This window comes from Coloeus monedula (genome assembly GCF_965178545.1).
Source record: "Coloeus monedula genome assembly, chromosome: 2".
Taxonomy (NCBI): domain Eukaryota; kingdom Metazoa; phylum Chordata; class Aves; order Passeriformes; family Corvidae; genus Coloeus; species Coloeus monedula.
This window is the reverse complement of record NC_138782.1, coordinates 15,940,271-15,953,123: the sequence shown is the minus strand read 5'-3', so window position 1 is coordinate 15,953,123 and position 12,853 is coordinate 15,940,271. Positions and strand designations below refer to the sequence as shown.

The window sequence follows — 12,853 nt, the reverse complement described above, 5'->3', positions numbered from 1 at the left end:
GGAGTATTCAAACTGTCCTTAAAGAAAATATTTTCTAAAGATTATAGTTAGCCAGTTCACTTATGTTTATATCTTATACATGTATAAATAAACTTGCTGTCCACTTCCAGTCTTTGAAAAGACTTCTAAAAGGCATGTCATACTTTGATTTGGGTATCAGACTGTATAATTGGAACATTGCTTAGTTTTGGCACCAACATATACTGAGAAATGAAAGAGTGGAAATTCTTAGTTACTGAGTTGTTTATATAAACTTTCTCTAGGGAGAAAATGGAGATCTTCACCTCAAACTAAAATTCTTATGTGTGATAGTTGACCAGCTTTATTCAAAAATTACAGTTTGTCTTTTAATGCTGTACTCTGAAGGACTGTAATTGCAGGACTGAGATTTTCTGTGTGGTTTTGCCTTCTTGAATTAGGGCATGTGGGGTTCTGAGGAAGACTTCACATGGTCTGGCTGCCACTGGTCCCTCCCACCCCATTTCATCCATCCTTGTATTACCAGCTCCCAAGAAAGCCTGTCCAGCCAGATGAAAACACACACTAGCTCAGTGTGTAACTTGCAGGACATGTGTTATGCCAATCTTGAACAGCTGATCCTTGGGGTTTTTTAGGGCTATAGGAATGTGATCTTTCCAATGTCAGCCAGTGTCAACACTGGTAACATACAATGCAGCTGACATTAAAAGAAGTGGGGTAGGGTGTGGTGTGACACTCCAAAGCAGAGGAGGTAATTGAAAGACTGAAGGAACAGAGGAACAAAAGGCATTGAGGGAGGACAAACCATGTGTTTCCTTCCCCAGCTTGCCAGTTAATGCTTTCATAGGGTTGTGCAACTGAAATTGGTTTGGCTTTTGAATAGGGATACAAGGTAAGCAGTCAATTAGGGCTGAAAAATGAAGTTAAGGAGTTTGATAAACTACAACTCTGGTTGTGGTTTAAAAAGGTGATGTTGGGGATGCTTGATTTGGTTCCAGCAGTCCCCAACAGTCTGATGTTGATGTTCTGATGTTGATGCCACCATAATTGTCTGTGTGACTGCATGAAGAACCAGGTCTGGCTCTGATCTAGGTGGTGGAAATGCTTCATGCAGGCTTTTTCCCCTGGGATTTTTAATGTGTTAGATTTCTAGTCCATCTCTCACCACGCAGTTGCCTGAAGGAAGGATGATGCAAAGGTGAGAATAAGCTGAAAAACAGAAAGCACTGAAACTGGAATGGCTGCTGAACAAATTAGTATGAAATTATATCCTCTGTCTGTCAGAGTGTGCTGTGGAGTGTACCATCTGTGCTTTTTTAGAAAAAAAAGGAGATGTTAGGTTTTCTTTAAAACTCAGAATGAATAGACCATTCATCCTCATCTCTCACTTGGCTTATATTGGCTTCTGAAGATAAAGTGATCCTGTAGGAGGATCAGAGTTCTTTTCCAGGCAGTATCTGGGTATTTCTCCTGGGGGTTGCGGTTTCTGAAGTTATCTTGAAGTGTTCAAAAGCCTCTGAGAGTGCTTTTTATTAGCTAGTTCCTGTTTATTTAACATAACACCTGTCCTGCTACCCAGGCAATTGTATTTTAGCAATGAAGTGGTAGTCTTGGCTTGCTGTAATAAACCTTCTAGGATAAAATATACTTTTTAACCTGGCATGTACCTTTAACTTGCTAATGTTCATTAGCAAGGTGGTTGCAGAGAGAATTTTGATGAGAGAACAGGCCTTGGTAGCTGGACATTTTTCTTGAAAGCCCTTGGTATACTCAGGTTGCAGTTCCTTGAGGCGAAAATGTGTAAGAGGTACCAGAACCACCAGGTTAATTGCCAGCAGGTGATTTTCTTCTGTCTCCTATGTGCATAGCTGTGAAAGAAGCCCACCACTGGAGTAGGCTGGCCAAGTTCAAGCTAACTTGGCCTGCTGATGCTTGCCTTCTGCAGAATTCTGCAGAAGGATAATGTGGTTTTCTGAAGGACAGTGCTCTGGAACAAAGTCTGAGGCTACAAGAACAGATTTTCTCATAGCTAGGTGGGTTGGAATGGCCAGTGCAGGTGAAGCTCGGTGTTTGCTTTCTGGAGGTGTTGGCTAAAGAAGGACTAAGGTAGAAGGGTTGGAGAGTGGTAGTTTGCATCCAGCTACTGGAGCATGATAATACCTTCTTCAAAAAAAACATACTCTTAAAGATTAAATGGGTGGAAGCTTGAACTTCTCATTTTTACTGCATTTTTCAGTACAAAATAGTTCTGGTTGGTATATGGACACATTGTGACCATTTCTTTTTATTTTTGTTCTTCACTGTTAATTTTTACGCCAGCATGTTTCATTCTGAGGAATAGGACGGGAATTTCATCACATATCTGATACTTAAAGTGTTGCCTGCAGTTTGCAGCTCAAGCTGTGAGCCTTGACTTACTCCAAGTGTTCTGTTGGACACGGCAAGCAGCAGTGCTGGTGTTTATAGCACCTTTAACTGCTGCTGGATTATGTCTACTTGTAAAAGTCCATGAAAGGCTGCAGCCTGGTGCAGGCAGCAAATAGCCCAGCTGCCTGGGAGCTGCAGTCATGGCTTAGTGGGCATTAAAGCCTTCCACCTGTCACACAGGGGAGAGGAGAGGAGGACATGCATCTTATGGAAGTTTTAAAGCTGAAAAGTTTTCCAGATGAGCCGTGCGGCAGATGTTTCTACTTAACGATAATTTCATTATTAATTTATCGATGCGGTTAAATATTTTGCATTTCAAGGACTATAGGTTTGTACCTGTGGGTGTCTCTTGGGAGATGCTTCAAGCAAAAATAGTACATCCCAAGCAACATCATTAGGTATAAGGGCCTAATGCTTGCCGAAAGTATAACTAAGGAAGACACCACCTCTGTAGTACATTCCTGCTTTTGTCTTCCAGAATTAAGTTCCATTCCTTTTTGTAATTCTAGGGTACATAGATAGTGCACAGACACTTCTATAATTTTCATGATTAAGGACCACAGTGGACACAATACGGTTGTGTTCTGAGGAAATGAACCTTTTTGTATGGCTTTTAAACAGGGCACTTGTTTGCTGTGTCTGAGGCAAATTGCCTGTCCTTGATGTGTCAGTGTATCACACATGGTCTTTGTATCAGTTTGGGTAACTTTCACAAGTTCAGATAGGAAAAAGTTTTGCGTTGTGATGTTTGAGGTGGGGAAGATCTCATTACAACTCTGTCACTCTAACTAGACTGGTAGAATATCAGTGAGAAATCACTGCTTCGCTCTGGGACGTTTTCAGAACTTGACATTTTAATTTATTCTAATTCTTTTTCATAAATTCCATAATCTTGAGCATAGCTTTAATCTAAATAATTTCCTGGATTATCCTGCCTGTTTTGACAGCAACAATGCATTCATGGTCTCTTGTATTCCATTCCACACTTCTTCATTCTTCACTTCTTTTTACACAGTTTTGTGCTGTAAGTACATTTGTGATTAAAATGGTGAAGCTTTTTTGTTTCTAGAACACAGATCTTGTGTATACAATTACTTGAAAGTTGTATGGTTCAGAGTTACCCATCAGTAAAGGCTGAAGATGATTTTGTATGACCTTCCCTTTTGCATTTCTTATGCTTAGCAGAATTCACAGTTTGTACATTTGTTATATGCCCCCATTCCTTTGGACACAATACTTACCTATCCAAAAAAGGCCTTTGATCCAAGTTGATGAGCTGAAATCTGAATAAGTTTTGGTGTGACCTGTAGAAACATGCTTTATCTTCCTTCTCTCAATGTGGTGATAAGGTTCTGATGGTTTTTCTCGTGTTCTTTTGTTTTTTCCTTTTTCTTTTTTCTCCCACTTTTCCAGTGTTCTATTTAGGTGAGTGTTTCAATTTTTTGAGCCTTTTTTGTTCCTCCAAGAGGACTTCATTGTTTAAAGAAAAACTCAAACTTGGAGTGCTTTTCAAAGCTTTTGTCAAATCCCATCATATATAAAGTTTGTTTTGCATTTCTGTGAAACCTTTCCATCCATGTGAAATAAATTCATTCCCCAGATGTGTGAGGTAACATTGTACATGCGTGAGGTTGCAGTTTTTATTTGCTGCATTATGCTGTTGAGCTTGTTTGGCTTAAAAAGCAGAAGTGAGCAGTTCTTACAATGTTGTGTGATGGCTGGCCTTTTTCCTTGATTTCGTTCTTTTTTTGCATGGTAAAAATTCAAACCATTAATTTATGATCTGTCTTTGCTCTTAGGTCCTACATTGCCTCGACAGAATTCACAGCTTCCCTCTCAAGTACAAAATGGTCCATCACAAGAAGAAATGGAAATCCAGAGAAGGTATGGTATTAAAAGTGAACAGCTGTTCAGTTCAAGGAAGTGTTAACTCCTTGAATGATGAGAAAATAAATGTCAAGGACTTAGAACTGCACTCCTGCATGAGAGCAGCATTTCTATGTGCACAGTTTTCATTAGTGCAGCTCTGTAAATACTTGTAGCTGGATCCCTTGTTCGTGCTCTCCACCCATTCAAACAATGCAGTTGGAATTGGCCTGTCAGGAAAGAGTTGAAGATCAGAGGGGAAGCCTTGGGAAATTTCACTGCTGTCATTTCCAACCAGGCTAATTAATTTTCCAGTGACTGTTGTGTGTTCAGTTTTTGACACTGAAAAAAGCAGCAAGTGAGGAAGGAAGTTTTAGAAGCAGAGAATTGAGTCATCACGAACGACAGGTTTTTCGTCCTGAATGTGGATGTACTAGATCAGAACATTCTATTGGAAATCTTGTTTGCCTTTACAATGTATTCTTTAGCAAAAAACCTTAATTTTCTACTTTTAGTGTATAAATTTATGGAGCCTTTAGCAGTTTAACTTTCAGCTGGAGCAGTGCTGGTTATATCTGTGCTGCCCTGAGTGACTGGTCTGTGTTCCCCATACCAGTTGGTGCTTCCTCCAAGCTAAGCTGTTCCATTCAATTTCTATCCCTGCAGGATATTTTTCAGACCCATAGCATTTCGAACATACAGGGTTTTTTCCATTCCTTTTAATAATCATTATGTGTTGATGGAGTTCCCAATTTCCACAAACTCTGTGGTCGCCATACTCCCTCTTTTGTTTCGTGGCAATATGGAGTGGTGCTGTAGGGCGAGTGTCTGGGTTATGGGTGTATGAAATGGCAAAGCCTTGTAGGACAGTGCTGTCACACTGGGCTAAGTGAAAACAGTGAGACCTTGGGCTGTCCCAAGCACACTGCCTATGGTGCAATCCTGGATTATTTTACCATCAAAATACTCCCAGGAGATTAGCTGTTCCCTTCCTGAAGGGATGCTGGGAGTGATTTAGGTCACATGCAGAACAGATACAGGGAACAGGAGCCTTGAATAAATGGGAGGTGGTCCAGACTGATGGTGTAAATGCACCCTATAGCTTTTTGTGGTAACTGGAAGAGTGCTTAAACATGTTGGCTCTAATTAGCACTCAGGTTTTTTCTGTTTGCTATTCAGCATTGAGTTTGTTTATGAAAAGGTGAGCAGAACCAGATTGCTAATTTGGGAATAATTCATTTGATAAACTAGGTATGTATGTTGAACAAAGGGTTGACATCAAAATTGGTCATACTTGTCTGTCTCTTTTCTTCTGTGTGTTCTTGAATCTGAGTGGGGATCACTTTATCTGAAAGTTACCTTGTTTAAAAACAAACAGCAGAAAGCTCATTACAAATTTGTCCGTTTGATGTGTTTATGTGCAAGTTTGCTGTCATGGTAAAAGTCTTTCATGTCTCTTCTTTTGACAGACTTTTAAAAAGCCTTTTTTCTTTTGATATTTTTTCTGTCCTACATTAGTGGCTTCTAGTATTTTTATTTCCTGTCTGTTCCTTTAGACGGCTGCATTATCTGAAATGTATAATGCTGAAATACTTTTCAGAGAAGCATTGTAGATAGGCATCTCTTCAGAAAAAGGTGCTGCCCTATATTAAGAGCTCTGAAAGTCTCTTGACATTTTTGGCATGTGAAGGTCATCCTATCAGATGGCATTCTGTGGCTTTGCTTTTTTGATCAGTGTGCTCTCCTTGTTTCCATTTAATGTCCTCTTTGAAGTCTGGTCCTGGGTTTGATTTGCTTTTCCCTGAAAAAAGGATGGAGCACTGGAATGGGTGTTTACTCATGCTGGTAGACAGATTGTCTGTGGAAAGACTATTGCTGTTTTGTCATTTAGCTTAAGAAGAACGTGTAATTTTGCTAAAATCTTTCACAAATGCTTCTTCAGTCTCATTACTCCTGTAACTACATGGCTATAATAAAGTTCAATTAACTCCAAGCTAGAACTTCTCTTCCATAGTAACTGTCTTGCAGCTTTCAGACTGTAAGAACAAGAGTTACTACCATAATGTAGAGAGTAGTAAATAGTTGGGAAGAAAAGGTTTAAGTATATATTACTTTTAACATTTTAACATTTTAAAGTGACATTTCCAATCTCAGTAAAGGGTAAAGGCAGTGTGGGAAGACTCGAATCCTGTGGGGAGCAGTAAGACTACAGGGAATGCAAGAAATGGGAATAAATGTTACTGCGTGGGAAGGAACATGGGGTTTGTGATGGATCAGGAGAAAGGCTTTGCCAAGTCTGTGGCTCATGAAATGTGTGTCTTTTGGGTGGGGGTTTTCTTGAAAATGTGGCTTGATAATAGTTGTCTTTGAGTTCTGGTCTCACATCCCTCCTCTTAGGTGTACCTGGATTTAGTAGTGTGTAACTGACTCCCATGTTAAGTGCAGGAAAACATTTTTTTTTTTTAAATTATTCTAAGCTGGAGAAAAATATCTGCTTGCATGAAAATCAAAGTTGAAAAAGGGACCCAGTGGAGGTCTAGTCCAACCCTCTGCTCAAAGAAGGACTAATTTCAAAGTTAAATTATGTGGCTTGTAGCTTCAGGGTTTTCCTAGGCATAAATAGAAACATTTCTTCAGAAATATTTTGCCAAAGGACTGGCCAGTGAAGAATGCCATAATAAAGAGAGCTCTTCAACGGATCTGATGTTTTCCTTTGCTTTTATAACCAGTGTTCAGGAATCTTGGGAAAATTGGGAACTGAAGAGTGGAATTAGAGCATTGCCAGCAGAAGTACATTATTTTGGTTCAGAGATTTTTCTCTATTTTAGAAGGGATTTAGATGCCTTACATTTTGGGTAAAAGTGCTAAAGTAGTAATACTACTTTGTTTATTTTGCTGCAGATCTTCTTACTTGAATATTTGTATTGCTTACTGTGCAGTGATACAGTTTCTAAAGCTGCTAGGACCAGATGTGCCATCTGAGACACTGAGGTTTTTATGAGGCCAAGATTACACATAAGGTGTAAAGAAATAATATTTTCTGGTGAATTGGTAACTTTAAGAAACCTTAGCACATGGTATGTGCTTTCCCTCTCAGGGAGTACTTGAAGCTAGCTCTAATTTTCCTTAACTTACACTCACTTAAGTACAGTAACAACAAGCTTTAAAACACTCCAGCTTCCATTTTTGATCCTCAAAACTGAGGGGATATTTTGTTCTGTGGGTTGTTTTTCATTTTGCCAGAGTGGTGGCCAGGCAGTGTTTATAAATTCCACTGATTGATAATGAGCCAGCTTCAGTTGACCTATGTATTTGTTAATAACTCCAGAGTTACCTCATGTCACAGACCATTTTAAAATACAAGATTAGTTCATGGCATGCCTGTGTGTGCTACTCGTGCATGTAAATTTACCTTCTCTCCCAGCCGTGGTAAATAGATTGGCAGGAATGTGAGTCACTGAGTTGGTATCTAATACGACACTTGGGAATTTAATGAGTTAATGCTTATAAATAACTTCAAAATGGTCACAGCTTCATAAATAGAGAGCAAGAGCTCCAGGATCAGAGGAACTGTACAGATAGTAAGGAATGATGAGGGTGTACAAGCCCCCCACTGTCCCTCAGGGACGTCATGGACCAAAACTTGACCGAATTCTTTCGTAAGTACTCGAAAACATTCCAAGTTTGCAAAATGCAACAGCAGAATATTAGGGAGGGGGGTTGTAATTGTTACATACTTGAAGTTCACTTGCTGCTTCAGTTTGGTTTGTGATGATACTGTTAAAGAAAACGTGGGGTGTGCCTGTGCTAGAATGTAGTATGGACATGGTGTGGTTTTCAGAACATCTTGTGGAAGGATTCTTAGTTTTAGTGCAAGTACAGAGGCTGACAAGGGTAACAATTTATTTACTGATAGACTCAAAGGCAAGATTTTTAATTTACAGATTAAAAGCATTTTTTCTGAATTTTGCTAATCTTATTTTTTAACTGCAGTAAAATATTTTTCCCACTGTAAATGAGTAATTATTACATACTCCTGAGCTTGAAAACATGTGGAAATACTAAAAGAAAAAAACTTGCACCCCACAATTCAGTATCAATTTAGCTATAGTAATTTAAAGGAATGAAAGTTTGCCCATGGCTTTGTGTAGCCCTGTTTCTACTGATTTCTCACAGCCTGTCACCTTTCCCTAGTTACTGGCCAGATGTACAGCTTCCAGTTTTCCTTTGCTTCTGAAATTGTGCCATTTATCCAACAGCTTCTTTCAAGGATGTAGAATTTCTTTAAAAAGCATATGGATTGATTAGATTATAATTTAGAGTTCTAATCTGAGATAGATGTGATTATGATGTAGTGGTTGGCCTTTTGGTTTAGGGTTTGAGTGGTCAGTACAATCAGTTATATGATTGTATTGTGTGTAACTGCATGTTACAGAATTTGCATGAAGTTTGCATCCCAGAGACTTGATTTAGATGAAATCAAAAGAATTTTTAATGCCTAAGATAAAGGGGTATTTTTTCCCTTTTTTTTTTTTTTTTGCCAATGAAAGGTTTTTCTACTGCTGAGATTCTTCTTTTTTCTAAAATTCCATGAGTACAGGTGTCTTTTTGTGATCTAACTTCTGCCAGGAAAGTTGGTGTTCTGTTAGTTTTAGATAATATATCGAAAAGATGGAGATGAAGAAAATGAGGCTTAAGGAGGTTTGATGCAAGAGCATTAACAGATCCCTCAGTCTGTTAGAATTCCTCTATCTAATACATTTCAGGTTTGTAGTTGTCTCTTCATGTCTTTATCGTGGTGGCTGGCTACTAATTTTTGCTTGACTGATGAAACCTAGTTCTTATTACTTCCAGCTAATGCATTTTTAGCTTATAACATAAAAGCTTCTTCTTAAACTTTAAATCCCTTTTGATCAAGGAAATGAAAGCCTGTTAGTTTGACTTTGGTAACAGATAAAGCATAGGACAGTAAACTGGACCCTGACAGTATTTTCTTTGCAAAAGCAGAAAGGCTGTTCCTGGGCTTTGGTAAAGCATTTGACAGATACCAAGAGGGAATTTCCTAGTAAATGTGGAAGAGAGGAGCATAAGAACAGGCACCAATGCATGAATGGGACCTGGAACAATCAAATCTGTTTTGGTGTTTTGCTGCACAAAGCAAGTCCTTGCTGCTGATGTGAGTTGAGATACGTGAGAATGAAGGACAACAGGAGGAGTTGGATGATATTGCAGATTTTGATGATCAGAATAGAACGAGAGTTCATAGTAGGCCTCCTGTTGAGAGGGGAAAGCCACCAACCCATAGATCATACTAGTGTATTGGGAAAATCAAATGGACATTGGAAGTGTTACATGCAATGGTGACTGATCAAGAAAAAGCTGCCTGATCACTGGAAGTAGCTGTAAGGACCTAGATTTGTGCAGTGTTTCAAAATCATGATGCATGTAGTCAATTACTTGCTTATATAATTTTGCATTAAATTAAGTGTAAAGTGTTTGATACAAATTTTTTTAAAAAACCCAAACAAACTGATTTGAAACAGTCTCACCTCTCATTGCTGCTTAAAGAACTAGAGATCCACAGCACTGTTCAGACTGGCAGTAATTGTCAGTTCCAGGGCATATACATAAACTCACTTCACAAACCTCTGGCCTTTAACAGTCAGGCTTGGCAGATCTTCTGAGTCCCTGTTTCTTGCTCACTGTACCAAGCTGACTAGGTCTTGTCTGGGTTTCTCTGACCCCATGTGCATTATGCTCAGAAAGAAACTGTCCTCACTGTCTAAAACTTGGCAGAAAATAAAGCTAACTTGGTAAGAGTTTTAGAGCAGGAGTTTAGTTTAGATAATGCAAAGTGAAGTTTCTGCAGCTGAGATTGCTTAGGAAGATGCAAAGAGGTTAAATATTGATCACTTCTGCTGAGCTTGTTATTGGTGCATCTGTGTACTTTTTATTTATGAAGATTCTCAGTCTCTGTGGAGGCTGCCTGTGTTTGATGTCAATACAGATTGGAAATTTCCAAGCTGTGGATGTATTTTCTCTTTGTACATGAATTATGAAATTTGGGGGGTGGTGTGTGTTCATTCCATGGTACATAATGTGTAGGCACCGAGATATGTATTCAGTAGGTTTGCGTGACCACACAGGAGAGTGAGCTCTGTGGTAAATGCTGAATTTTGGAGTGGTGAATAAATATTTAATATTAAAGATGGAAGAGCAAGTTTAATGCTGATACTCCGTTTTGATTATTCAGATAAGTTCCTGCAAATTTGAAGGGCCATAACAGACACACTTGCCTGAACTTGTGCAGAAGATGATCAGAGGATTAAACTACTAAAAATCAAGCAAGGAGCTAAGTTCAAAATAACATGTCAGAGCATTTTTTTTTTTGCCCTGTAAACAGTTCCAACAGTGATAAAGTAGGTTAGCTGTGTCTGCATCTACTTGTGTTGATGTCCAAAGAGTGTGTGCAGATCCTGGTGATCACAAGGTGGCTGCTCTTCTGTAGAGGACAACGTGCTTCAGATGGAGTTGAGGTCAGCCTGCATCTGGTGCTGGTGCCTGTGGCTCAGCCAGACATTGTGTAGCCTGTTTGCAGCCAGCTGCTCTGTTTGTTGCAGTGACTCAGTGGTGGGAGGAGGAGAACCATCATGTGAGATGTATTCTAGTAAGTAGTGACTGTTGGATTAGATAATGCTATCTGTGCCCACATGCTGGGGCTAACAGCATTTGAGAATAAAACTCAAAACACTGCTGTCTTGTTTGTTGCTCCACAGTTTGAGGCAGGGTTAGAGGAGCTCGGAGCAGCCCCGAAAGCCTGGCTACACTGAGACTCTAGGTTGAACAAGTCAGTTGGTTTGGACTGATGAGCCCAGCTTTAATTGTAGCTGATAAAATACATTTACTTTTAGAACCTCAGCATAGTAGGGTTATTCCTAGATTTCATGTTTATAAACCTTTGAGAAAAACCCTAGTGAAGCCCAGAAATAAAGATGCATCCACTATTGAATACTTTCTTATAATCACATTTGGTTTCTTATACAGAATGTCTTAATGGTAACTTTCAGAACAGTGAGTGCTGAATATTACTGCAATGTTTAAAGCCAGCAATAGTCTGGCAACCTTCATGTTGCCTTCTGGGTGTCATCCTTGTGTCTCTCTTTTGCCACACCTTGTCATTTTAGAAAAAGTAACAGCACAAGCAAGAAACTATTTTTCAAAAAAAAAGCAAAAAACACCATGTGGGACACAGAAAATCTCTCCTCAATTTTATGATTTTTAAGTCCGTGTTGTTTTTTAATGACTCAAGTGATGGCCTTTGGTGCCATCATTCAATACACATTAGTGATACATTTCTTTTCTCCCCCATTCTCCTTGTTGTTGTATCTTTAAGCAGACAAAACAGGAATAGTATTCATATTGATCTTTGAGTGATTTGATGCCCTGCTTTGACACAGTTTTTCTGCCAAGCAAGAATGAAATACGAAATTGGCGTGTTCATAAATGACGACTAACAGCTGTCAAATATTATGTATTATCTGCCTGCAGCTGACCTCTTCTGTTCCTCAAGATACTTTGTTTTCTGCAGGCTTTGTCTTGGATCTTTGTTTTCTACAGTGAGTTTTAAAATTAAATACTTCAAACAAGTTTCTGTTCGTCCTGGAGTGTCTGTCAGCTCAGTGCCTGCCGAATTTGGATGTGATACAAAGATGCTTTCTTACTGTTCATGGAAATACCTTTGTTTTTAGTGTATCTGGCTTTGTGACAAGAAGCCTTCCAGGTTCGTGGCTGAGCTCTGTTACTCAGGTTGATATATGGGCTTCTCAGTGCAGTTTCCTATCATCTTTTTAGGAAAAAATTTAATGGCTTGATCTCACAGCCAAGAGCAAAGCAAGCTAGTGTTAGAATCCTGAAGATTTATGCGAATGTACAGCACAACTTCCACTTGAGGAAACAAGGTGACCTGCCAGAGCAGGCAGCTCTTTGCTTTTGCAAACTGTTTCAGCTCTGGATTTGTTATTTGCAGGTTTTTTTTTTTTTTTTCTTTTGGTGCCCTTGTGCCAGAAGCTCTGAGTTTTGACACAGTGGGGGTTTCTGCATGTTTCAAGGCATCTTTGCTGTGGTGGAAGGAGTCTTTCCAAAAATAAAGTAACTGCTCCAGGTGAGCAAAATATGGAGGCTTAGATGTGAAAAGTGTCCCAGAAAGGGACAGTTTCCCTCTGGCTATTAAGTCTGCTCTGAAGCAGAATATTGTTTTACCAGTAAACACTGAAGTTTCTTAATCTAGTTGAGATCTTTGTCTTCTCTTCAACCTGTGTGGTAATGGCCATATTTTAAGAGAATTAACTGAGGATTCCATTCTTTTGATTGACTGTGCTGAGGTCTTTAGCAAAAGAACAGGAGGGTCTCTCAGTCATTCACCTTCAGGAACAGAAGTTAAAAACCCCACCTGTTCCCTTCTGCCTCCCCAATACAGATCAAAAAATAATGGATAGTATTAGTTGGAGATAGCCTCCTAGTTACCCATCACACACACTGGGTTTTGAATGAAGTGGTGCTACTTGCTAAATGGAAAGTGATC

At 39.2% G+C, this 12,853-nt stretch overlaps 1 protein-coding gene across 7 annotated transcripts in view; it reads left to right on the top strand.

Moving 5' to 3' along the window:
- ENAH (ENAH actin regulator) overlaps positions 1-12,853 on the top strand; it is a 90,713-nt gene that overhangs the window by 53,401 nt on the left and 24,459 nt on the right. For 6 of the 7 annotated variants that reach the window (XM_082276966.1, XM_082276965.1, XM_082276964.1 and 3 more), the window contains exon 4: positions 4,206-4,290. In XM_082276966.1, coding sequence (XP_082133092.1) covers positions 4,206-4,290 — 85 coding nt within the window. Of the gene's footprint in view, positions 1-4,205; positions 4,291-7,818; positions 7,932-12,853 lie in introns of those variants that run through there. The other variant, XM_082276962.1, reaches the window with a different exon arrangement.